General features: G+C 40.2%; 1 protein-coding gene across 2 annotated transcripts in view; it reads left to right on the top strand.

Annotated features, from left to right (window-relative positions):
- med30 (mediator complex subunit 30) overlaps window positions 1-27,294 on the top strand; it is a 40,208-nt gene extending 12,914 nt beyond the window's left edge. For both annotated transcript variants that reach the window (XM_058047563.1, XM_058047564.1), the window contains exon 5: window positions 26,515-27,294. In XM_058047563.1, coding sequence (XP_057903546.1) covers window positions 26,515-26,610 — 96 coding nt within the window. In that variant the 3' untranslated portion in view covers window positions 26,611-27,294. The remainder of the gene's footprint in view (window positions 1-26,514) is intronic.
- The last annotated feature ends 402 nt before the right edge of the window (window positions 27,295-27,696 follow it).

The raw sequence follows: 27,696 nt of genomic DNA, 5'->3' as shown, positions 1-27,696 counted from the left end.
GATATTGATATCGGTCCTGATATCCGTATCACTCTGTATCTAAAATTCCAAGACATGGTGTTTTTCCGATCTGATATTGATATCGGTCCTGATATCCGTATCAATCTGCATCTAAAATTCTCAGACATATTGTTTTTCCGATCTGATATTGATATCGGACCTGATATCCGTATCAATCGGTATCTAAAATTCTCACATATGGTGTTTTTCCGATCTGATATTGATATCGGTCCTGATATCCGTATCAATCTGCATCTAAAATTCTCAGACATGGTGTGTTTCCGATCTGATATTGATATCGGTCCTGATATCCGTATCAATCTGCATCTAAAATTCTCAGACATGGTGCGTTTCTGATCTGATATTGATATCGGTCCTGATATCCGTATCAATCTGCATCTAAAATTCTCACATATGGTAATGTTTCCGATCTGATATTGATATCGGTCTTGATATCCGTATCAATCTGCATCTAAAATTCTCAGACATAGTGTTTTTCCGATCTGATATTGATATCGGACCTAATATCCGTATCAATCGGTATCTAAAATTCTCACATATGGTGTGTTTCCAATCTGATATTGATATCGGTCCTGATATCCGTATCAATCTGCATCTAAAATTCTCAGACATGGTGCGTTTCCGATCTGATATATCAGTCCTGATATCCGTATCAATTGGTATCTAAAATTCTCAGACATGGTGTGTTTCCGATCTGATATTGATATCGGTCCTGATATCCGTATCAATCTACATGTAAAATTCTCAGACATGGTGTGTTTCCGATCTGATATTGATATCGGTCCTGATATCCGTATCAATCTGCATCTACAATTCTCAGACATGGTGTGTTTCCGATCTGATATTGATATCGGACCTGATATCCATATCAATCTGCATGTAAAATTCTCAGACATGGTATTTTTCCGATCTGATATTGATATCGGACCTGATATCCGTATCAATCTGCATCTAAAATTCTCAGAACATTGGCACGGCCGTACAAGCAGCCCATTCCAAACACAGCGCCAGCACTTCAATTCCGCAGAGTCGGATTCAGCATTGCAGAGCCACTAATGTGTGAGTGACGTCAACTATGTGGCAGTACTTTTGGTCTGAAAAAAAGTCCGGAAAAAGTGCAAAACATACCAAGCGAGCAGCATGTTCAGGGTTCCATAATGTGTGTCTTACAATGCATTTATTTCTCCATACATTTTTGGCAAAATTTCAATTTTGTCACCATCGTGTGATCAATATTGTATGTTTTTTTTTTTATTGCTTCATCCAGCCAACAGCTTAAAAATAGATTTTTTTATTCGGAGCACAGATTTCTTCTCCGGCCCTGCGGTGTCCATGTGTTGGCAACATATTTTAGCGATGATTTTCTCCAGGCTTTCCAGCTGCACATTAAGGCAGAAGTAAAGGCAGCAAGCTTTGGGGAGTTAAAGTGGTTAGTCTGATAAGCAGAGTAATGATGGAGCAGGACAAGGGAAGCAGATGTTTGCAGCCTGGACACATCTGCTGCCGTCGCTATAGTTCTGGATGAAGGAGGTGGGGGTGGGGGGGGGCACTAAATGGGAGGAGAGTCAGATAGCAGAGAAGAGGCAAGGCGATATCAGAGGGAGAAGAGGGTAGTAAGAGAGATAAATGGAAGCTGTGAGGGTAAAAGGCTTGATGGAGAAAGAGGTGAAAGATTTGCGATAAGAGCGGTAGAAAAGAGAAACATGGATAGATAGCTTGCTGATGGCTTAAAGGCAGGAAGAGAAATGAACCGTCAGGTTGGAAAGGTGTTTGCGGGAAGGATGGATGCCCAGATAGTTACCGTCAGAGTGGGTGTATTTTAAAAACCAAAGGCTAAACAAATACAGTAAACCTCGGATATATCGGATTCAATTGTTCCCACTGGTTTTGTCCGATATAAGTGAAATCCGTTATATGCGTATACCGGAAAATGTCCGTTTTACGCATATATTTGATTTATATCCGGTATATGCGTAAATCGGGTTTTATCCGTTATAAAAAGGCACTTCCTTGACTATGTTTCCAATGTACCTGGACGCGCAGGCAACGCTGCAAACGCTGCAAATGACGTCGTATAGCGGCCTGTCACGATTCGGCGCGCCACGATGCGGCCATCCGAAATATGCGAGGGAAATTTTATGGAAATGCATTGGAACGGGACTGGAGATTTTGTCCGAAATAGGCGAAATCCGTTATAAAAAATCCGATATATGCAATGAATTTTTATTGGAAATGCATTACAGAAAAATTGGTTCTTTTTTATCTGTCCGTTGTGAGCGAATTTCCGATATATCCGAGTCCGATATATCCGAGGTTTACTGTAGAAGTGAATCTGACAGCCATGTTTAAAATTTTTTTTTTTTTTTTTAAACAAAACCTCATCTAGTAGGGCGGCATGGCGGTCTAGTGGTTAGCGCGCAGACCTCACAGCTAGGAGACCAGGGTTCAATTCCACCCTCGGCCATCTCTGTGTGGAGTTTGCATGTTCTCCCCGTGCATGCGTGGGTTTTCTCCGGGTACTCCGGTTTCCTCCCACATTCCAAAAACTAGCTAGGTTAATTGGCGACTCCAAATTGTCCATAGGTATGAATGTGAGTGTGAATGGTTGTTTGTCTATATGTGCCCTGTGATTGGCTGGCCACCAGTCCAATATACATAAGTCCAAGATACACAATTACCAGACTTGATTGCCGGAACAACAGTCTTTTATTGCAGTTTTCACCTCAAAACAGGCACAATAATCCCTAACACGGGCTACTGTGCTAGCCTATGCTAAGTTAAAACTCAACTTCCTGTCTGCCTCTCACCCAGCTCCCTGGTATACTTATATAAAACAGCAAAACACACCAACACAAGTCTTATTTATGCCTTAAATGGCTTATTTTAATGGGTAGTACAAATGCAAAAGTGACTATAGGGGTGTTATTTCATGTCTAGGAGGCTTTGATAATGTTAAAAAGTATATTTAGAAGGTTTTCTATGCTCTAACTACAAAAATATTCCATGACCCCACCTCACGCCCGAAGACAGCTGGGATAGGCTCCAGCACCCCCCGCGACCCTCGTGAGGAAAAGCGGTAGAAAATGAATGAATGAATGAACCTCATCTAGTAGCGGGGAGGCCCTCCTTGTGTACTAAAGAGACGACAGGTTTAAGATTGATGAAGGAATGCCTTGATGGATGTGTCGACAGCTGTGGATTGTCAAGTTAATGCTGCCCCCCCTTTTCAAATAGTTTTATGAAAGAATTACAGATGACTGATTAAATTCAGTTGCAGCCAGGGGAAGACAGAATGCTTCTGTAAGCGGATTCGGAGAGAGGAAGATTGATGCCCAAGTGAAAAGATAAATCCAAGCATTTTGCAAACTCTTCGACTGATATGTCACACTGCTGAAGGGTCATTTTTTTTTTTTCCGAGAAAAGTCAGATATATATATATATATATACCACCGCTGTCTGTTGACAACCTTGTAAGTCTACTTTTATGAGGATTTTTGGCTTTGCCGTAACGAGATTCCCCGCTAGTGTTGTCCTGTACGTACTTTTATGTATATAGCTACATAACTGCGTGTTTTATGAAGTGTTATCAATGAGTTTCTACATTTGTGCGATCTTTTCTTCACGCTCGCCTCTGAATAAAATAACCTTAAAATAGACAGCAATTTTGCTAGCATTTGTCGGAGGAAAGTGGTTTGTAAACGTAAACGTGTCATGCAAGAAATATGATACTACATGCTACTGTGCCATGTTTTATAGTAGGGCTGCAACTAACCATTATTTTAATAGTTGGCTGCTAGCTTGCTAGCTCAGGCTGCGGAAACCCCAAACAGATTCATTCAGTTGTGCCGTATGGCCGCCTGAGACGCAGTTGCGCCGTGACAGATTCAGTGTGAGCCCTGTGATAGGAAGTAGAGAAGAGAGGGAGGCCGACAAAGTGTGTGATGAAGAAATTATGAGACTTTAGTGGTTTTTAGTGCCCAGGATAAGGATGTAGACGGCGATGAATGACTTTTCTGGTAGACTGCTGCTTAACTGGCCGTGTTAGACGCACTATTTACTTGGGGGCCACTGGAGCTCGGGTCTGGGTGAGAAATAAAAACAAAAATGAAAAAAAATATCAAAAAATTAAATACAGAAAAATTAATATAAATGGAAATAAAAACAAAAATAAAAAAATAGATACATAAATAAATAAATAAAAGCAAAATAAATACAAAAATAAAAAACAAGATTCAAAAATTAAAAATAAATACAAAATAAATACATAAATAGAATTACATCTCAATAAATAAATAAAAGCACTCTGCTCTCATATGTATTTATTTCATGCAGCAGACAATGTCAGCTTGAAATGCAGAAGGAAAAACTATTCAAATGAGGGGGCGGTCCTAAGTGTGTCTTGGGTTGAACTGTTCGCCTATTGGTTGATCGACATGTGAGTGCGAAAATCGACTAGGTATGCCTGCAAACGGCCACAGCAAGAGGAAGCATACAGGGAGAAAAGTATACATTTACCGGGACAATAATGGCGGGGTCCACCAGGAAGTCGGTGTCCGAGCTGGAGATTGCAGCCATATTTACCGCCATTGAGAGTGGTGTGGTGACTTCCTCTTGCTGTGGCTGGTTTGCAAGCATACCTAGTCGATTTTCGCACTCACATGTCGATCAACCAATAGGCGAACAGTTCAACCCAAGACACACTTAGGACCGCCCCCTCATTTGAATGGTTTTTCCTTCTGCATTTCAAGCTGACATTGTCTGCAGCATGAAATAAATACATATGAGAGCAGAGTGCTTTTATTTATTTATTGATATGTAATTCTATTTATGTATTTATTTCTACATTTATTTTTGTATTTATTTTTAATTTTTGAATCTTGTTTTTTTATTTTTGTATTTATTTTTGCTTTTATATTTTATATATTTATATATTTATTTATTATTTTGGCAGTTTTGGTCCTCCATACTTAATGACTATAGATACTGTAGCACGTTGACTAAGAACACGGAATAACCTGCCTACATGTGTTACCCCGAGTCGAGGGTTGAGTTGGCCGTCTGCCTTCAAAAAGTCTGCAGTTGCTTTTCCGGTATTTTTAGTACCATTATTCATCTGCATTGCGAAACACCTCACAGCTTAGTCAGATTCAGCTGAATATGAGTAGCCTTTTACACCTTATACACTTCTGTCACATCATTAATTAGATGTTAATACTGTACATGCACACGTCATGACACTGCCTCTATATATATATAACATATTTCATTCATTTTTTGCATACTTTTCTCTAGCCATCATTCTCATACAAGTTGACTTTGGTTCCATAGAATAGTTGTGGTTGTAATTTGCAGTGGCAGTGCTGCACGGTTAAACAGTGGGAATTTCTCAGTACATAAAATGGGCAAAATAATAGAAACAACGTCAGAGTGAAGCTAATTCTAATGCTTTACCACTTGAGGTGATTGACACTGCCGATCGTTACATTGTTGCATTATTCATTCATTCATTTTCTACCGCTTATAGACAAACAACCATTCACACTCACATTCATACCTATGGACAATTTGGAGTCGCTAATTAACCTAGCATGTTTTTGGAATGTGGGAGGAAACCGGAGTACCCGGAGAAAACCCACGCATGCACGGGGAGAACATGCAAACTCCACACAGAGATGACAGAGGGTGGAATTGAACTCGGGTCTTCTAGCTGTGAGGCCTGTGCGCTAACCACTTCACTTCATTCATTCATTCTCTACCGCTTATCTTCACGAGGGTCGCGGGGGTGCTGGAGCCTATCCCAGCTGAGAGGCGGGGTACACCCCGGACTGGTGGCCAGCCAATCACAGGGCACATATAGACAAACAACCATTCACACTCACATTCATACCTATGGACAATTTGTAGTCGCTAATTAACCTAGCATGTTTTTGGAATGTGGGAGGAAACCGGAGTACCCGGAGAAAACCCACGCATGCACGGGGAGAACATGCAAACTCCACACAGAGATGGTCGAGGGTGGAATTGAATCCGGGTCTCCTAGCTGTGAGGCCTGCGCGCCAACCACTTAACAACTGTGCAGCCTGTAATTCATTCATTCATTTTCTACCGCTTTTCCTCACGAGGGTCGCGGGGGTGCTGGAGCCTATCCCAGCTGTCTTCAAGCGAGAGGCGGGGTACACCCTGGACTGGTGGCCAGGCAATCACAGGGCACATATAGACAAACAACCATTCACATTCATACCTATGGACAATTTGGAGTCGCCAATTAACCTAGCATGTTTTTGGAATGTGGGAGAAAATGGCCGAGGGTGGAATTGAACTCGGGTCTCCTAGCTGTGAAGACTGCGTGCTAACCACTTAATCAACGTGCAGCCTGTTGCATTATTATTAACCCTAATTTTGTTACTACAGAGCTCATGACTTGTAGAATTGTTACATCTGCTTTAATTAAATAAAAAAAAATGGAAAAATATATAAATTTTCACCTCCCCTAGCAGGATTGGGTTAGAGGAGAGACGGCTAAATGAGCCCTTCTTGGTAACGTCTGGCTGCTTTATGGGGCGTCCTGGTTGTGAGTGATAGCCTTGCTCTCGTTATCTGTCGATTGGGGTAATTGCTGTTTGTCGGAGTCTGGTTGACGGATGGTGATGCAATTTAGAAGTAGGTTGGCGGGAGGGGTGGGAGCCTCATAGTCATCACTCTGTACAAGTGTCTTTACCGTGAAGCATCATAGGTGTGACAATATGTATTTAAATGGAAGTGTGCGTGAAATATTTTATTTTATTTTTTTGTATTATGTCTACCATTTTTAATGCTGTAGACCAGGGGGTCTGAAACTCAATTTACTTGGGGGCCACTGGAGCTAGGGTGTGGGTGAGACTGGGCCGCATCAGGTTTAAAAAAAAAAAAAACCCAAAAAATGCATTTATTAAAAACAGAAAAATGAATAAACTTTATTAGATTAAAATGAACAAAGCATTATTAGAGACCTGTAGACATGACAAAACACGACACATTTATACCCTTTTTTTAACATATATATAACATATTGCGCAACTGCAGGGTCTTGAGACACATGCTAACTTGCACGAAACAGTAGCCTCCGTGTTATTTCCTTTAAACTTAAAAAAAGCCAAAAACTTACCACTTCCACACGGATAGGGAGGATAACTATTAACAGTTATTTAACCTTTAACATGAACATTAATCAAACGTAATCATTTTTTCTGGGTACAGAAAAACTTGCGCGGGGCCGCGCTAACATTAAACTTTCATATCAAGGCGGGGGCCTCAAACTAGCGTCCTGCGGGCCACATTTGGCCCGCGGGCCGCATGTTTGAGACCCCTGCTCTAAACGGTTGCAGAGACGCAACATTTATAGTGATGAGTTTCAGGAGTAACTGCTTAAAGAGACCTCCTCAATTATTTTGGACTTCGGAGGTCCCGAACCGTTCTGAGCCAACAGCCCGGCTCCTGCGTCAGTAGTCTACTTATCTAATGTACCAAGCTAATGCTATATCATCATTTGCGTCCGATTAAAACTAAAGCACAACATCACATTTGTACAAATCGAGTGGTTTTGACGTACGTGGGTGACACTAACATTAAACTTTCATATCAAGGCGGGGGGCCTCAAACTAGCGTCCTGCGTGCCACGTTTGGCCCGCGGGACGCATGTTTGAGACCCTTGCTGTAGACTATTCACGGCTCACTCTCATGCATCCATTACGGGAGTTGCTCTTTATGATTTTTTTTTTTTTTTTTCCAAAGCATGGCAGAAACTTAATAATGTTTGCATAAATATTTCAGAAACATTAGCCATAATTCATTGGTGCCTAATGGCTTGCAATTGCTCAATCTCTGTGCCGCAGACCCCCTGGTGTGGGAGAATGTGATTGTGCATATCAATTCAGGGGTCCTTCGTCATCCACACTGTTGTAAAAAAAAAAAAAAAAAAAAAAATGTCACACCCATGTGACCACAAATTACATCCTTAATGAATAGCCTGCATTACTGATCACATGGCAATTAGCGAAGGAAAAGTATATTGCGTTTTTTTTTTTTTTTTTTTTTACCCCGCTTAGCAACTTCTTCCCAAATGTGGAAAGCAACCTTCTGTCTGACTTGATGGACTGTGAGGGTGCTTTTTTTTTTTTTTTTTTTTTTTTTTTTTGCAGCACGGCTCAACGAATGATTCATAGCTTCTCCGGATAATCATTCCATCTGGGTTTTTTGCGGGACAGGCATAGTTGTCGTCGACACATCACTCATCGTTTGTTGTCATCCTGTGCTTTTCCTTTTGCATGGACTATTCCAACACAGAGATGAGCTTTTATCCCAAAGAGGGGGGGGGGGGGTTGTCATGCTATAGACCTATATGACATGGCAGACCCCCCCGTTCCCCCCCCCTTCCCACCATTCGTCTTCTCCCGCCCCCGTGAGCCCGGCGCCTGCCACTGCCACTTGCCTTGCGTTTGATTTGATACCAGCCTAAGTGTGAATAAATTCCTGTCACAGCCCATTAAGGAGGGCCTTGGAGAGATCTGGCCTGTTATTAATTCTCCACAGCTCTTCACTTTCTCACCCCCCCGCTTTCTCATCGCTATCTCTCTCTCTCTCTCTCTCCACCCCCCCCCCCCCCCCCCCCCCACTCTGCAAGCTATTCTCATGCGCGCTCACCCCCCCCCCCCCCCCTCCTTTTTCCATACTGGCTGGCTTTCTTAATTCCCTGTTAATTACCGTGTCTGTTCTTTTTATTGAAATTAGAAAGAGGGAGAAATTAAAAGGCGATGGGGGGAGGGAAGATGGCGGCAATTTGAAATTGAAAAGCGATCCACAGTCTGCTCTTCTTCTACTCTTCTCTTCTCCTCTTCTCCTCTTCTCCTCTTCTCCTCTTCTCCTCTTCTCCTCTTCTCCTCTTCTCCTCTTCTCCTCTTCTCCTCTTCTCCTTGTCGTCTCTTCTCTCTTGTCTCTTCTCTCTCATCTCCTCTCTTCTCTCTCCTCTCTCCTCTTCTCCTCTCTCCTCTTCTCCTCTCTCCTCTTCTCCTCTTCTCCTCTTTTCCTCTTCTCTCGTCTCTCGTCTCTTCTCCTCTTCTCTCGTCCTCCTCTTCTCCTCTTCTCTCGTTCTCCTCTTCTCTCGTCTCCCCTCTCTCCTCTCTCCTCTTCTCCTCTCTCCTCTTCTCCTCTCTCCTCTTCTCCTCTTCTCCTCTTCTCCTCTTCTCCTCTTCTCCTCTTTTCCTCTTCTCTCGTCTCTCGTCTCTTCTCCTCTTCTCTCGTCCTCCTCTTCTCCTCTTCTCTCGTTCTCCTCTTCTCTCGTCTCCCCTCTCTCCTCTCTCCTCTCTGCTCTCTCCTCTCTCCTCTTCTCTTGTCTCTTCTTGTCTCTTCTCCTCTTCTCCTCTTCTCCTCTTCTCCTCTTCTCCTCTTCTGTCATCTCTTCTCCTCGTCTCCTCTTCTCCTCTTCTCTCGTCTCTTCTCCTTTTCTCCTCTTCTCCTCTTCTCTCGTCTCCCCTCTCTCCTCTTCTCTCGTCTCCCCTCTCCCCTCTCTCCTCTCTCCTCTCTCCTCTCTTCCTTGTCTCCTCTTGTCTCTTCTCTCTTGTCTCTTCTCCTCTCTTCTCCTCTCTTCTCCTCTCTTCTCCTCTTCTCTCTTCTCTCTCCTCTCTCCTCTCTCCTCTTCTCCTCTTCTCCTCTCTCCTCTTCTCCTCTTCTCCTCTCTCCTCCTCTCCTCTCTCCTCTTCTCTCGTCTCTTCTCCTCTTCTCTCGTCTCTTCTCCTCTTCTCTCGTCCTCCTCTTCTCCTCTTCTCTCGTCTCTCCTCTCTCCTTTTCTCCTCTTCTTTCGTCTCTCCTCGTCTCTCCTCGTCTATCCTCGTCTCTCCTCGTCTCTCCTCGTCTCTCCTCGTCTCTCCTCGTCTCTCCTCGTCTCTCCTCGTCTCTCCTCGTCTCTCCTCGTCTCCTCTCTCTTCTCTCTCTTCTCTCTCTCCTCTCTCTTCTCTCTCTTCTCTCTCTTCTCTCTCTTCTCTCTCTTCTCTCTCTTCTCTTTCTCTTCTCTTCCAGTCCTGCAAGGTAGCTGCCGGCTCGGTGTTTATAATGAATTCCAGTGGCACTGGCAGTTAATTTTATCTGAGAAGCAGGTGGGGGGGGGGGGGGGCAGCCTGCCGAATCCCGTTGATAAACAAACGCAACCTTCTAACTGTAACAAGACCTGCTGGAGAGGGAAGGCTAGCCTGGTTGCTTGATGTTCTCCATCAATTTACTCCTGCTGTGCACCCACCCCTTTCCCCCCCACCCCTCCCTGCTTACCTTCCTGTTTCTCTTCCTTCCCTGCTTCCCGCCATTAGTCCCTTCTTCTCCTTCCTCACCACGATGTGCATTCTCCGAATTAGTAGGCTGTTCACAGCAAGGTGCCTGTACCTCGGTCTTATTAGCAGCCTCACATGTGGCCCATTAGACGCGCTCTGTATGCCGAAGGGTTTTTAATTGTTTCGCTGGGGTCAGAAGGGCAGTGTAACCACAAAGTTCTCACAGAGAGGAAATCAGAGCTCTTTTTTTTCCCGTTTTTGCCCCATGTATTTAGTATGTAAATGTGCAACCCTAATTATTCCTTCTTTTTTGTTGTATAGTTTAAGGGTTTTGTAAGCATTTAGTGCTGCCTTGTGTGTGTCTCATTTGTGTACATGCATATGAGACATAATTGGTTTTAATTATTCACACCATTTTTAGTACCAGCAAACCAACATATACAAAACACAAAAACCGTATATCATCATTTTTTTTCCTAAAAATCCAAATAAGACGTGACTGAATGCAAAACTTGTCAATTAAAATTAAAATTAAAATTAAAATTAAAATTAAAATTAAAATTAAAATTAAAATTAAAATTAAAATTAAAATTAAAATTAAAATTAAAATTAAAATTAAAATTAAAATTAAAACAAAAAAAAAATCAAACAAACTATATTAACTATATTAGGAAAGCAGGAAGTGAACAAATGTAACAGTTACTAATTGTAAAAGTACCAGATGGAGGGGTAGGATTTAATAAGCTTTGCTTCTTCCTACTCCTTTCGGACATGTGGAACTGTGAACTGATTATGGGATGCATTCAATTGTAATCTGATGCATGTTCAAATGAAATAAAACCATTACCATTACCAAAATGTTATTAGCTATAACAGAAAATAGCTAGCCCCCTCCCCTACAAAGACGTTGGGGTCAGGGTTTGGTGCACACGATCACATTGCTCATGCTCGTCCAATTAAAAACTACCCAGCACTTTCCACTGTGGCATTGAAGACGTCATACCTGTTGCACGTGTCACCCACGTACGTCAAACCACTCGATTTTTTACAAATGTGATTGTTGTGCTTTAGTTTTATCTGACGCAAATGATGATATAGCATTAGCTTGGTACATTAGATAAGTAGATTAGTGACGCAGGAGCCGGGCTGTTGGCTCAGAACGGTTTGGGACCGCTGAAGTCCAGGATAATTGAGGAAGTCTCTTTAACCAGTTGCTTCTGATACTCCCGATCACTGTAAATGTTGCGTTTCTGCAACCATTTAGAGAGTAAAACATCTTTCGGGGATCATTTACCTTAATCAAAGATTTTCCCAACCTTGTCGCACTTTAAAAATCATTAAAGTGCCATTTTTATTTAGGTTATGTAAGAGGTACATAGCTTGATCCCAGAGTTTTACAGTGTAAAGAGTTTAGTATTCTGCTCTTTTATGCACTTTTGCAAATGTTTTTACCTTCAATTGATTTTAAAGCAACAACACGCCAAACCTTCCCACCCTTCAATTATCATCATTGAGGATTAAATCACAAAGGTATATATACACCGAATCGATGATTCTACCTGGCAGGGACTCGGGTACTTAGCAGAGAACAAGGATGTGCAAACTCCCAGATACTTCTAAAAAGACTAAATTGATCAAAACTTGTTCTGCTTCAGTCAGCTGACACAGCAGACTATTGAAAGCACCCCGGCGGTACGTTTGTGCAAGGATGACAACATGGCGATTGTATTCCTGCCACCTTTGGAAGACGAGGCTTTTATCTGCCTTCAAAATCCCTTTTATAAAAAGCTTTTATTCCCTAAGGAAATCTCAATCCAAACACACACTGGCACTTAAACCTTCCCTTTGAGGAAAGCCATAAAGTTTATAAAGTCAATTACGCTTTTTTATTTTTTTTAGGTGTTTTAAACTGATGGCAAATTGAGTCATTTTGGACTGGCTCCCTCTGGGTGTACTATCAGATGGTTAGACGGAACCCACTCGGGGTCACTGGCTTCCTTACTTCTATTTCCATTCGCCGTGTAATTCTTCAAGATTCCCATAGAAACCGTATCGGTCATTCATTCAATCATTTATTTACCACTTATCCTCACAAGGGTCCTATCCCAGCTGTATTCGGGCGAGAGGCGGGGTACACCCTGGACTGGTCGCCAGCCAATCACAGGGCACATACATATAGACAAACAACCATTCACACTCACATTCATACCTATGGACAGTTTTAACCTAGCATGTTTTTGGAATGTGGGAGGAAACCGGAGTCCCCGGAGAAAACACATCTCCACACAGAGATGGCAGAGTGTGGAATTGAACTCGGGTCTCCTAGCTGCGTGGCCCCGCGCGCTAACCACTCTGTCTTATCTAAGTAACCTGATATGAACTCAGTCCAGTGTGTAACGTGCCTCAGAAAAGTTAAATAAAGTTAATTAATTAATTCATTCATTCATTTTCTACCACTTCCTCACGAGGGTCGCGGGGGGTGCTGGAGCCTATCCCAGCTGTCTTCGGGCGAGAGGCGGGGTACACCCTGGACTGGTGGCCAGCCAATCACAGGGCACATATAGACAAACAACCATTCACACTCACATTCATACCTATGGACAATTTGGAGTCGCCAATTAACCTAGCATGTTTTTGGAATGTGGGAGGAAACCGGAGTAAACCGGAGAAAACCCACGCATGCACGACGGGGAGAACATGCAAACTCCACACAGAGTGGCAGAGTGTGGAATTGAACTCGGGTCTCCTAGCTGTGTGGCCCCGCGCGCTAACCACTCGGTCTCATCTAAGTAACCTGATATGAACTCAGTCCAGTGTGTAACTTGCCTTAGAAAATTGATTTAATATTGAGTTAATATTGAGTTAATATTCATGCAAATACTGTAATGGGTAAACACTGTGGTTATGTAAATTGAATTAAGTGGATATGTTAAGTCCACCTGTGATGACATCTGTGTAATCGCTTGTGGTGTGATTATTATTGATCAAAGTTGTTTTTGTGATTAATCCGTAGTCTCAGTATTCGGTCTAAAACCGAATGGTACATAAATACAATATGTAAATCAGAAAGCCAAAAATGTTAACGGTACACATGTTTTTTCTATTTTTCTTGCAGGAAACGGTTCGAAATGCGTATCGATATATTTTATCGACCGATGGGATAAATTAAGGTTACCTTTACCTTTGTTGAAGATGTGATTTTTGACTGTTCCCAAATACACGTTGTGCTAGCGACATCAACACGAACACCACCTTCCTGTTTTGCCATGAGTTATTTCTTAAAATCCGTTGTGTCTCTCACCTCGGTAGCCCGAAATAGAGCCAACGAAACTTGCTAAAGACGGTGAGAAACACTACACTTCTATAAATACAGTAAACCTCGGATATATCGGACTCGGATATATCGGAAATTCGCTCACAACCGACAGATAAAAAAGAACCGATTTTTCTGTAATGCATTTCCAATAAAAATTCATTGCATATATCGGATTTTTTATAACGGATTTCGCCTATTTCGGACAAAATCTCCAGTCCCGTTCCAATGCATTTCCATTAAATTTCCCTCGCATATATCGGATGGCCGCATCGTGGCACTCCGATTCGCCGAATTGTGACAGGCCGCTATACGACGTCATTTGCAGCGTTGCCTGCGCGTCCAGGTACATTGGAAACATAGTCAAGGAAGTGCCTTTTTATAACGGATAAAATCCGATTTACGCATATACCGGATATAAATCCGATATATGCGTAAAGCAGACATTTTCCGGTATACGCATATAACGGATTTCGCTTATATCGGACAAAACCAGTGGGAACAATTGAATCCGATATATCCGAGGTTTACTGTAGTACACTTCTATTTAAAGAAAAAAAAGCTGTCTGGTTGCTAAAGCATCTCCCCTGTTTGATTCCTGGCCACATTACATTGGCGCTAATTAACACTCTGCTCTGATCCAGACTTAACATAGTATCAGATGTGCAGTGGACCGTGTCGCTATATGACCTAGAAGGAGGTTCTGTTTTCGAGTGGTTGATTCTTACCAGGTCGACTGGTGCAGAGATTAGCTTTTATCGGTTTTACAGGCCGACAGCTACCAGCTTATAGTATCAATCCATTCCTTTTAGAATCTCTATTATATCTTGTTTCTCTGTAGTATAGCATGCCCGATTGGCTCCTTGCTTTATTCTTACATTACCTAAATTATCATCTGCATAATGGATAGCGTGTAGTTAAACACTGCGTACATCAAACCAGCGCAGCTTCATATATTTTGCGTTATTTTAGGCTGATTTAGTCTAAAATCAATTATGTTCTTTCAGCTTTTGTCAGTCCTTTATGGTTTAGATTGTGTTATGACGGTGGATAGAAATGAGATACAATCGTGCTACAAGGTACAAGCAGCAGATCAAAGTGACACATACTCAATTCCGGTGAAGACAAGAGCAACGTGTGATATATACCGTATTGGCGCTTCTCTTTTGTAACTGGCTTTTTACTAGCGTTGTCGACGCTTTCCTTTCTTAATAAAGTGTTCACTAAAGGTCACAGGTTTCACCTTCTCGCTTTGAAAGCCATGGCGAATCTGCCAAATTGGAAATGACTGTTAGATTCTTACTTAAAACTGGCAAAACTGGTACAAAAAAAGATGAAAAATGAAAAATGTTGGCCGTTTTTGGACAAGACAAGAGTATCTGGGAGCCTGTAAACTAATTTGTCATCTGTAACAAGGCAGGACATCAATATAGATATGATTGTAGATGTGGTTAAACAATTATTTCTGTAATCGATTAATCTAGAACAGGGGTCAGCAACCCACGGCTCCATAGCCGCATGTGGCTCTTCAGCCGCTTTGTTGTGGCTCCCTAGTATTTAACCCGCTAACTTGTAGGGGGCAGAGTAAACATGTTTGTCAACAAATGTAAACAGAGTTTACATTTCATTTATTACAGATATTTATGTACATATTGATGTACATTTATCTTCGATATTAGCAAGATCCGACACTAGCAAGAGTACACGGTGAGCTTTTTCTCCTCTGAACTACTTTGACACCCCAAAATTCCCTCTAAATGTGGCAATCAAAATCATGGGAGACTCGCAATTTGCACATTTCTTCAGGAATTGGGTATAAACTTTTAAAAGTTTATAAGATATTGTTTTTGAATTATGTTTTGCAGCTCCAGTTTATTTTCCTTTCGTGAACGAGGAGGTAAAATGGCTCTTTTGATAGGAAAGGTTGCCGACCCCTGATCTAGAAAATAGTTTTTCGATGCATCAATTAATCCCTGAAAGTCCCTGATTAGTCCCTGAAAACATAAACCACAAACACATGCACAGGTTAATAAAAATATATATTTCTAAATGATCTGCCCATACTTTGGATACTCTGTTGCGCCATCTTTTCTACTGGCCGTACTCACTGAAACTTGTTGCCGCGGCCGCCGCCATGTTTTGATTCAGAGCAGCGGTGTGGCGTTCGTGAACGAACGGGTCAAAAGAACTAGTTCTTTTTTGCAAACGACTGAACCGCAGCTCCAGGCGTTCTTCCATTTAAGAAAATGGAGGCGAGCAATCGACACTGGACTGCTGCGGAAAGTTTGTTTTTGATTCAAAGTAAATTTCAAGACTGGACGAAGGAAAAACTGGGAATACGGAGTTATTCCAACAAGTGAAAGAAAAACTGGAGGAAGTCGGTATCACGTGATGTTGGTGTTTACGCTTTACTGCGCATGCCCCATTGACTATTCTGGTTGATTATAGCGGCGCATGTAAACACGCCATTGGAATATTCCTTTCCATGTATACCATTGCTTTCGGAAAGGTCATTCGGAAAGAGAAAAACTCCTCATGTAAACGTGGCTAATGTCTGTGCTTTCTTTTTTTTTTATGTTTATGCCTTCGTCTTGCTCTTTCTGCAACTACAGAATACCATAGCGGTTGGCAAGCAGCTTTCGTGTGCATTAGCGCCATCTGTGGAACAGAATCTAAACCCTTCCATACGCCATTCACAAGTCCAGTTTTATTAAAAAAGTTTGTTTTTGATGCAAACTACATTTCTAGACTGGACGAAGGAAAAACTGTCAATACGGAGTTATTCCAACAAGTGAAAGAAAAACTGGAGGAAGTCGGTATCACGTGATGTTGGTGTTTACGCTTTACTGGGCATGCCCCATTGACTATTCTGGTTGATTATAGCGCCGCATGTAGACACGCCATTGGAATATTCCTTTCCATGTATACCATTGCTTTCGGAAAGGTCATTCGGAAAGATTCCATTTGGAAAGAGAAAAACTCCTCATGTAAATGTGGTGGAAAAGCGCAATACAAGTGATGTGTTGAAGTACTTACCTGGTGAAAAATGTCATTTTAATAGGCTCAGTAGTTTGTAGTTATTTTTCCCTGCTGTATATATATTGTACAAGGTGGCGGTTATCATCAGTACGAGCGATGGCGTCACATGCCGTTGGGGCGTGCGTATGATTGTGCGATTCTGCTGCAGAACTGCAACTAAAAAGTGTTCTCCTTTTCCTCTCCTCCACTCTGCTCTGCTCCTCGTCTAATCCCTTCTCCTCACTCACAGACACTTACACTTGTAATTCTCAGCCACATCCACAGAGTCAAAGCTGCGATTTGAGTTGCCAGCGACAGGGCGGATTAGCGGTAGAATCCTGAGTGAAAGCACATTTATGCTCCACTTGCTACAAACCCATCCCCACCCCCCCTACACCACCACCACCACCACCCTCGCCCGTCTTCACTCCCTTTGCATGCTTGTCATCAAGCGTGTGCACATGTTTGAATCTCAAGTCATTTCCAGGCAGCTGCTATCTCAAAGCTCCCTCTTCAAAAAGCAACAATGCGGTTCTTAATATTCTCACAGCTTTGTCGTCTTGTTTTTTTTGGGGGGGGGGGGGGTCTCTACATTAAATGTGGTAATTGCATATGAATTGATTGTTATTAATCTGGTAATATCATTACAAGATTAGCTTGATTTTCCGACTGTGTGATGTGTCAAAAAAAAAACGAACCCTCCACATCAGGCTTTAATATGATGATGATACAACCACATTAATTAATGGAGGGATGCCAATTATAAAGCCCGATAAGCGTGTTGTTCGCTGGCCTGTATCTGGCACACATATGCTATTGTTAGCATAGAATATTGTGTTCTATGGCTACATAAAAGTTTGTTTCTACCTTTTGTCATCCTTTGCTAATCAGCAGTAGAACATAGCTAAGTTTCAGGAAAATATCAGTTCCCAACAAAAAAAAAAGTTTCAAGCATAACTTTCTTTTTGACACACATTTTTTTGGCTTTAATCAGCATTAGAACATAGCTAAGTTTCAGGAAAATATCAGTTCCCAACAAAAAAAAGTTTCAAGCATAACTTTCTTTTTGACACACATTTTTTTTTGGCTTTAATCAGCAGTAGAACATAGCTAAGTTTCAGGAAAATATCGGTTACCAACAAAAAAAAAGTTTCAAGCATAACTTTCTTTTTGACACACATTTTTTGGCTTTAATCAGCAGTAGAACATAGCTAAGTTTCAGGAAAATATCGGTTCCCAACAAAAAAAAAGTTTCAAGCATAACTTTCTTTTTGACACACATTTTTTTTGGCTTTAATCAGCAGTAGAACATAGCTAAGTTTCAGGAAAATATCGGTTACCAACAAAAAAAAAGTTTCAAGCATAACTTTCTTTTTGACACACATTTTTTTTGGCTTTAATCAGCATTAGAACATAGCTAAGTTTCAGGAAAATATCAGTTCCCAACAAAAAAAAAGTTTCAAGCATAACTTTCTTTTTGACACACATTTTTTTTGGCTTTAATCAGCAGTAGAACATAGCTAAGTTTCAGGAAAATATCGGTTACCAACAAAAAAAAAGTTTCAAGCATAACTTTCTTTTTGACACACATTTTTTGGCTTTAATCAGCATTAGAACATAGCTAAGTTTCAGGAAAATATCAGTTCCCAACAAAAAAAAAAGTTTCAAGCATAACTTTCTTTTTGACACACATTTTTTTGGGCTTTAATCAGCAGTAGAACATAGCTAAGTTTCAGGAAAATATCAGTTCCCAACAAAAAAAAAAGTTTCAAGCATAACTTTCTTTTTGACACACATTTGTTTGGCTTTAATCAGCAGTCGAACATAGCTAAGTTTCAGGAAAATATCAGTTCCCAACAAAAAAAAAAAGTTTCAAGCATAACTTTCTTTTTGACACACATTTTTTTGGCTTTAATCAGCAGTCGAACATAGCTAAGTTTCAGGAAAATATCAGTTCCCAACAAAAAAAAAAGTTTCAAGCATAACTTTCTTTTTGACACACATTTTTTTGCTTTTATGACGGCTCCAATATCTAAAGAACTATACTGCATTATAACCAATACATAGATAAATAGATAGACTTCCTTTATTGTCATTGCACAATAACACAGCAGTGAAATTGTCAACTAAATGTCGTTGCCTGGCCCCCGTATTATAACAAATAATGTTAAATAAAGTGGAGAATAAATAGATGACATCAAATATAAACAACAAATGTACAACGTAAACAGTAAATTGCACAAATTGCACAAATAATTAACAAATAAAAGGGGTTGTTTTACATCCAAATAACAATTTATCACGCCAAAATATCACACCATGAATTATTTATAATTTTCACATTTGGAACTAAACTGTGCGTGTGTGTGTGTGTGTGTGTGTGTGCATGCATGCATTATAATTTCCCTACAGTGTGTAACCTTTTTGTTTGTGTGGCTTAAAACTGCATGAAAAGTGACCTCTTTCATTGTGTGTCTTTCTGCCTCTCATCCAATTTCTTCCTGCACTCAAGCTTTTTTTTTTGGGGGGGGGGGACTCTACATTAAATGGGGTAATTGCCTATGAATTGATTGTTATTAATCTGGTAATATCATTACAAGATTAGCTTGATTTTCCGACTGTGTGATGTGTCAAAAAAAAAAAAAAACCTCCACAACAGGCTTTAATATGATGATAATACAACCACATTAATTAATGGAGGGATGCCAATTATAAAGCCCGATAAGCGTGTTGTTCGCTGGCCTGTATCTGACAATTCCCCAAGTGCCAACCGATTGCTAGTTTAAAGCACCCATATTGAAAAAAATAACGTTTGAGCGATGTAGCAGTCAACACTAATTCAGCCTTTAAAAAGGGGGCAAAAGTGTTGAATATATTTGTGAGCAATTGATTAAAGATGAGGGATCTCTTGAATAAAATTTATTCCGCAAAACGCAACAGTTAAGGGTTGCCTATTAGCCAGTCGAGCTGAAATATTAAACATAAACACGCGGTGCATCATTTTGTATTAAATATTAGTGCAAATCATTTTTCTTTCTTTCTTTCTGAGGTCCCAAAAGAACAGACATAAAGCTAGAGTTCGAGACTCGGTTGCTATGCTCTTAATGTTTGATGCCAAAATCTATAGTTAGTATTGACTAATACAGTAATGGCTCTCTAAACTCTGCCCTATGAAGAAACACATACAGGATCTTGTTTTTTTTTTTGTTTTTTTTTCCCACAGATCCGCAGAGAAGATAACTGGTTTGGCTCATTCAGAAAAATGCATTAAATGTAGTCTGACTGTAGTATGAATTAGAGCAACCTGTCAATCACAATCGACCACTCGACTTTGCCGGTGGATACCGAAGCTGTTAGGACAAAAATAAATGCATTATCACATCAGTGCTGTTCCCTCCCTGTGGGAATGACAAACAGAGGTGCAAAAAAGGTATGCGTTTTGACCCCCTGAACACACCACTATGTCTTACGGTTCTACAGACCCGCCATCATTGCGTAATAAACCACAAACATAATACAAATCCACAGCTTTGAATGTAATAATCCCGCAAATGTAATAAATTTCCCACAAATGTAATAAAATTTGCCCACTGCAAACGTAATACTGAATTTCCTGCATTTTATTACATATGTGGGAAAGTGAAAAATTGTAAATGTAATAACTTCCCACAAATTTAATATGAGACAAAATAATGATATTTGTGGTTGTTGTTGTTTGTTTTTTCTTCTTTTTTCTTTTAATGAGGGAGAAGGTGTAGATGTCATTTTGAGGATTTTAACAAGATAATTTTTTTTCTTTTTATTTGAGGGAAAAATATTATTCAAAGACTATCATTTGAATACATTAAAGGAATCTTTAATTATGAAATTATAATTTACATCAAATTAAAAAATATAACATAATTGTGATATTGCAATTGTTTTAATAAAATTATTATTACTTATATTTATATAATTATTATTATTATATTTTATTATTTTTTTGTTATTTCTTCCCCATATACACACAAAATCACACATACAATAATATACTGTAACTAAAACACACATGTACGCCCACAAACAAAATGTAATAATTGCCTGCAAATTTAGTAGTTATTACATTTGCAGGAAATTCAGTATTACGTTTGCAGTAGGCAAATTTTATTACGTTTGTCGAAAATTTATTAAATTTGCAGGATTGTTACATTCAAAGCTGCAGATTTGTATTACGTTTGTGGGCAGTTATTATGTTTGAGGTTGTAACACACCCGTTCGTGCCTCAAGCAACAAGCATTATTGCGAGCATTGTGAGCTCGCTTCCAGCTGCGGTGACGTCGGTCACCCAGGCTGACTGTTGTAACACATAATGTGTAACTCAAGTCTCCAGCTGCAACAACACACAGCTCATAGAGGCGATGGCATTTGCTGAATCCCGACAAAGAGTCACAAAATTAGGGTGCCCAAGGTGCGGCCCAGTGAATGTGAATGGTTGATAAGGCTACCTTCTAAAAATCCACTACCGTCTCCTTGGTTTTGGTTGTGTTCAGGTGGAGACAGCATGTACCGGATTGGTCCCTAAAGGCCTCCACAGGGTCTGTACTCATCTGTTGACCACTTTTGAGGCGTCATCAATGCGAAAGGACTCTGAATTGTACTTTGTCAGTTGTGTACACTGTAAACTAAAAGGGTGCTAACACAGTTCCTTGTGGAGCACTAGTTCTAGTTCTCCTCAGAGACACAGTTCCCAGGTGTAACATACCGAGGCCTTTCTGTACTGTTTGTTTAGGCCTAATCTATCATGTTACAGAACCGCAGATTCCGCTACAACGATAATTCAAGGCCACTTAGTCGGTAGTCGTTTAGCTCAGTCAGACGTCCCACTTTGGGTACAGGTACAAGACGAGAGTTTTTTTTTTTTTTTTTTTTCTCCACAGCCTGTTTGAAGAGTCCAGTTAAAGAGCAACACAGTACTTGAAGAGCCTGTTAACATTCCCTAGAAGGACTGAAAAGCAGGAAAGACATTATTGTTAGCTAGCCCTTTTATGTGACCTTACTCTGCATTCATACTCGCATGCATTCAATCTCTTGGCCTTCCTCCCGTGATTGTATGATACCCAAAGTAAAATAGTGACAAGCTCCTTTTATGGGTGGTTGTCAAGTTCAAGGGCTGTTTCAAGGCTTTGGCTTTATGGTTGATCCTCAGATTGGAGAAATCTGCGATCATAAATGTGACCAACACAAAACCTTCACAATGGCATCTTTTGGAATTATTACTGCTCTATTCTAAATATATCTAAGAAAATCGAGGAGCCATAGTTGTGACACTGCTTCTCGCTCACTGGTTGAACAGATTTGACATCAAGTGGACGGCAAATCAAACAAACAAACACTTATGCTATTGTTAACATAGAATATTGTGTTCTATGGCTACATAAAAGTTTGTTTCTACCTTTTGTCATCCTTTACTAATCAGCAGTAGAACATAGCTAAGTTTCAGGAAAATATCAGTTCCCAACAAAAAAAAGTTTCAAGCATAACTTTCTTTTTGACACACATTTTTTTTGCTTTTATGACGGCTCCAAAATCTGTTTTTAATGTCTAACTTTTTATATCTGACTGCTGTGCCCCGCCCCACTTTTACTCATGTTTTAACTGTGTATTAACCAATGAATGTTGTATTTTGGTGTGTCTTCTATTCTGTTTACTTGCTTTATTCAACGTCATTCTTCTGTAAAGTGTCTTTGAGTATTTTGAAAAGCGCTACACAAATAAAATGTATTATTATATTATTATTATTATTATTATAAAGAACTATACTGCATCAAAACCAATACAAAATAGATAGGTAGATAGATTTGCACAATAACAATGTCATTGCACAATAACACAAAAGTGAAATTGCCAATGAAATGTCCCGTATTATAATAAATAATGGTAATGGTAATGGTTTTATTTCATTTGAACATGCATCAGATTACAATTGAATGCATCACATAATCAGTTCACAGTTACGCATGTCCAAAAGGAGTAGGAAGAAGCAAAGCTTAATATTAATAATAATACGTATGACGAAGAAATTGGTGACAAATATGAACAGCAAATGTACAGCATAAACAGTAAATTGCAAAAATTGCACAAATAATTAACAAATAAAAGGGGTTGTTTTACATCCAAATAACAATTTATCACGCCAAAATATCACACCATGAACTATTTACAATTTTCACATTTGGAACTAAACTGTGAATGTGTGTGTGTGTGTGTGTGTGTGCATGCATTCATTAAAATTTCCCTACAGTGTGTAACCTTCTGCACGCTGCACTCCTCCACTCTGTCGGGTGCAAAAGAGCCATGCCGAGTCTGCCACCTTGTGGCCTGTTTGTGTGGCTTAAAACTGCATGAAAAGTGACCTCTTTCATTGTGCATCTTTCTGCCTTTCGCCCAATTTCTTCCTGCACTCAAGCTCTTTTTTTTTTTTTTTTTTTAGCTCAAATCAATATACGACATTGCATTCCATTTTTTAAAAGTTTAGCCTTGGTGGAAGTGAACTTCTAGTTTTATATTGTCTGTATAGTATTCGCGGAAACAACAAATCTAACGTTTTTGTGAGCTGCTGTATAATTCCAAATTCTTTCATCCGTGCCGTCGTTGCACTATTTGAAGCAACTCTGACTGGTCTGCAGGTGGTCTTTTAAAAATGACAGCACTTTGTTGTTTGCGTTCCTTGAGTGGCTACTCGCCACTGTTCAAGGCCGAGCATCAGAGCGTGTGTCACCAGAAGCGCCTTTTTTTTTTTTTTTAACAGATGGAAAAGACATAAAAAAAAACAGAATGGTGCGGTTGTTGCGGCTGTTGAGAGGTCGGAAAAATGCGGTAGCGCACATGCAGGGGGTGTTTTATTTTGTTTACCATGACCTCGCTTATTGTGACACCAAGGCAGACAGGTGTCAAGGTGCAATTGTGTGCTCGGTACTCATACGTAATACGATTTGGAATACTCACGGTCATTCTGAGGTTGTAAGTGGAATATTATCTACAGTACCTGGGCTTGCAGAAGGAAGGTATGTGATAATAGCAGCTATTTGCATATCGGCAAGCTTCTTATAATGAGGCTTTGCCAGTCTCTGTAGTAATTTCACTGAGGAAAAAATGTGGGATTTCATATCTGGATTCCTTGCAAGTCCCTGGCTAGGTTTTTTTTTTTAATGTAGCATGAATGAAATGAGGCAAATCTGTTGCCTCAGAAGCCAAATTCATTCATTTATGCTTGAAATTGTCATGACAAGTCTATCTGGATGTGCTTTCCTTTTTCCGAAGCATTATGAAAACGCATTGTTAAAGGATACAGCGCTCTATTACTTTCAGAGGCTGAAATTACAAAGGCTTAGGATACTATCTCAATAGCAAAATAACCCGCACGTGTTATTTCAAGAGCTGCTCATCAGAGTAATGAGGCGTATCGTGTGTAACACACTCGCACATACACTGTGGAAATAATATCAAACAGCGACGTAGCTATATAAGATATAAAGACATTTTACGGAGCGGTAAGTGTCCTTTCAGAGAATGAGCGAGAAAAAGTAAAGGCCTCCAAATGTTCCATTCAGGATTATCTTCAAGGACAATCAGCTAAACAGTTGATATTAAGAGCGGGCCGTGTGAAATCGATCGCTCGAGGTGTTATCTATGCTGCAAAAAGGGTCTGTAATTAGTCACGGCTAAAAAGGAGAGGCAGAGATCGTAATAGATTTCATTGCAGATACAGTAGCTCCTGAGATGCTAGCTTTATATATAAAACAACGCTACGTTTCAGACTGTCGGGAAAAATAAAACAATGTCCAGATATAAAAGAATATAGTGGATTAATTATTTTCATTATTTTTTTATAAGCTTCTGCAATTCATTTAAGTCATTCTTTTAATGAACCACAGCTTCCTAGCGCCAGCAGCACTCGGTCAGCTTTAGATACGACTCGACAGAATAACTTGGTACTCGCGCTACTTATTTTTCTGCATCTGTCTCTCTCACGCCAACTACACTCATAACTGCCTCTATCATGTAATGTCCCTCCGATGTACTCCTTTCTGATCCTATCCATCCTGGTCACTCCCAATGAGAACCTCAGCATGCTTCTACCAATATATTCACTATCTCTGATCTGGACATGTCCCAACCATCTCAGTCTGGCCTCTCTGACTTTATCTCCAAGGACTCTATCATGTAATGTCCCTCCGATGTACTCCTTCCTGATCCTATCCATCCTGGTCACTCCCAATGAGAACCTCAGCGTCCTTCTACCAATATATTCACTATCTCTCCTCTGGACATGTCCCAACCATCTCAGTCTGGCCTCTCTGACTTTATCTCCAAGGCCTTTATCATGTAATGTCCCTCTCATGTACTCGTTCCTGATCCTATCCATCCTGGTCACTCCCAATGAGAACCTCAGCATCCTTCTACCAATATATTCACTATCTCTCCTCTGGACATGTCTCAACCATCTCAGTCTGGCCTCTGTGACTTTATCTCCAAGGCCTCTATCATGTAATGTCCCTATGATCCTATTCATCCTGGTCACTCCCAATAAGAACCTCAGCATCCTTCTACCAATATATTTGCTATCTCTCCTCTGGACATGTCCGAACCATCTCAGTCTGGCCTCTGTGACTTTATCTCCAAGGCCTCTAACATGTAATGCCCCTCTGATGTACTGCTTCCTGATCCTATCCATCCTGGTCACTCCCAATGAGAACCTCAGCATGCTTCTACCAATGTATTCACTATCTCTCCTCTGGACATGTCCCAACCATCTCAGTCTGGCCTCTCTGACTTTATCTCCAAGGCCTCTATCATGTAATGTCCCTCTGATGAACTCGTTCCTGATCCTATCCATCCTGGTCACTCCCAATGAGAACCTCAGCATCCTTCTACCAATATATTCACTATCTCTCCTCTGGACATGTCCCAACCATCTCAGTCTGGCCTCTCTGACTTTATATCCAAGGCCTCTAACATGTAATGTCCGTCTGATGTACTCCTTCCTGATCCTATCCATCCTGGTCACTCCCAATTAGAACCTCAGCATGCTTCTACCAATATATTCACTATCTCTGATCTGGACATGTCCCAACCATCTCAGTCTGGCCTCTGTGACTTTATCTCCAAGGCCTCTAACATGTAATGTCCCTCTCGTGTACTCGTTCCTGATCCTATCCATTATGGTCACTCCCAATGAGAACCTCAGCATCCTCATCTCTGCTACCTCCAGTTCTGTTTCCTGTCATTTTCTCAGTGGCACTGTCTCTAGACCAAACAACATGGCTGGTCTTACCACAGTTTTGTATACGTAAACTATTAATCAAATACATAAATAGTTGTCAATTAATTGCATAACTGATTAATTATTGATTTGATTAACTGTTGCAGCTCTAGTTACTGGTACTAGCAGAATTACACTGTCTGATTATTCAAAAACACAAAAAGCAAGGTCCAGTTTTTAATAAATATGGTGATGCTGCTGTGTTTTTTTTTGTAAACTGCGGTTCTATGCAGACAAGGTTTTTAAGGTAGAGTATAATGAACGAAAGTAAATTTCCACTCTGTATACCTTTTAGAAAATAGGCATCAAGTAAAAAAAAACAAAACAAACAAAGACATGGAAAAATGTTGGAAATCCTCATGGAAAAATCTAGACATTTCCTTGCCAGTACAGTGTGTTATACAAGACTTTTATGGCATGTTGTTTTACGGCTGACTTTTATCGTATATAATATATTACAACCGCAGCTTCATATCTAGCCAGGTGGCATTTTGTCTTCTAATTAATCCAACCATTGAAAAAAGTACCTAAATCATTTAGAATTGTTTTTTTTTTCCCCACAACAGAAGCTGAAGAAGAAGAACCAGCAACTGAAGCAGATTATGGATCAACTCCGTAACCTCATCTGGGAAATCAACTCCATGTTGGCCGTCAGAAGCTAAAAAACCACGTCACAACACACAAACACACCCTGAGGATACCTGGCCGTGTTAAGGTACCACAGACTTGCTGAGGCAGCACTTTATTGAACAAGTGACGACTTTGGCAGAGTAGAAATGTATTTCCTGAGAAGGAAAGTTGGAAGAAAAAAAAATGAAGAGAGAGAAGAGGGGTTAGTAGTAGGCAACCCACTAAAAACCGTGCTCAGAAAATGGTTTGTCTACCTCGATATTTCAATCAGCTCATAAGAGTGGATATATATGTTTTATCTATTTGTAGCACATACAGAGTTAAATATCTGTACAGATATATTCTATTTAATCCTCATGTTCTTTGTATGTTGTTAGAATATTCCTAAATAGTTGTACATTTCATCCCTTGAAATACTAAAAACAAGACAAAAATATATGTGGCTATTGACCCGAATATAAGACGATGCTTATTTTGCAAGCTTGATCCTTGCAGGGTTTGTTTGACAGTTTGATGACTCTGCTTCATTGAGCACCGTTTACAACATAAAAATTTGTGTCTGTGTACATGGCGGAGTATAGTTTTTTTTTGTTGTATTTTTCGGATGATTTTTGAAGGAAAAAAATACCTTCTTATATTCGGGTCGGTACACTAATTCATGGTTCACCTCCTGAAATGTGATTGGTTTTTGGTAACAATTAAAAAAAGTGAAATTACTAAGTTAAGTGGACATCATGGATGCTTTTTGGACAAAATAATTAGCCACGAGATCCATTCTCTGGCATAAAAAAATGGATGGATTGAAATAATATACCCCTGAAAAATAATTTTAATAATTTAAAATGATTTAAAGGGGAACTGCACTTTTTTGGGGGGGAATTTTGCCCATCATTCACAATCCTTATGTGAAACATGAACACATTTTCTTTCCCTTTTCTGTGTATTATAGCGTGAGAAAACAAGTTAATATAAGCAAGCTAACAATGCACGTTATTGGCATACACTTATTTCGACTATGAAGCCCTCCAAAAAAACCCTCAAACAACGTTACATGGTTTGATATCCATGCTGTGTGTACACTGATGATAACATGCAATACTTGCAGTATCTTACCAAAT

The sequence above is a fragment of the Doryrhamphus excisus genome, chromosome 14 (genome assembly GCF_030265055.1).
Source record: "Doryrhamphus excisus isolate RoL2022-K1 chromosome 14, RoL_Dexc_1.0, whole genome shotgun sequence".
Taxonomy (NCBI): Eukaryota; Metazoa; Chordata; class Actinopteri; order Syngnathiformes; family Syngnathidae; genus Doryrhamphus; species Doryrhamphus excisus.
The sequence above is the reverse complement of the archived record's forward strand: the minus strand, read 5'-3'. Positions and strand labels throughout refer to the sequence as shown.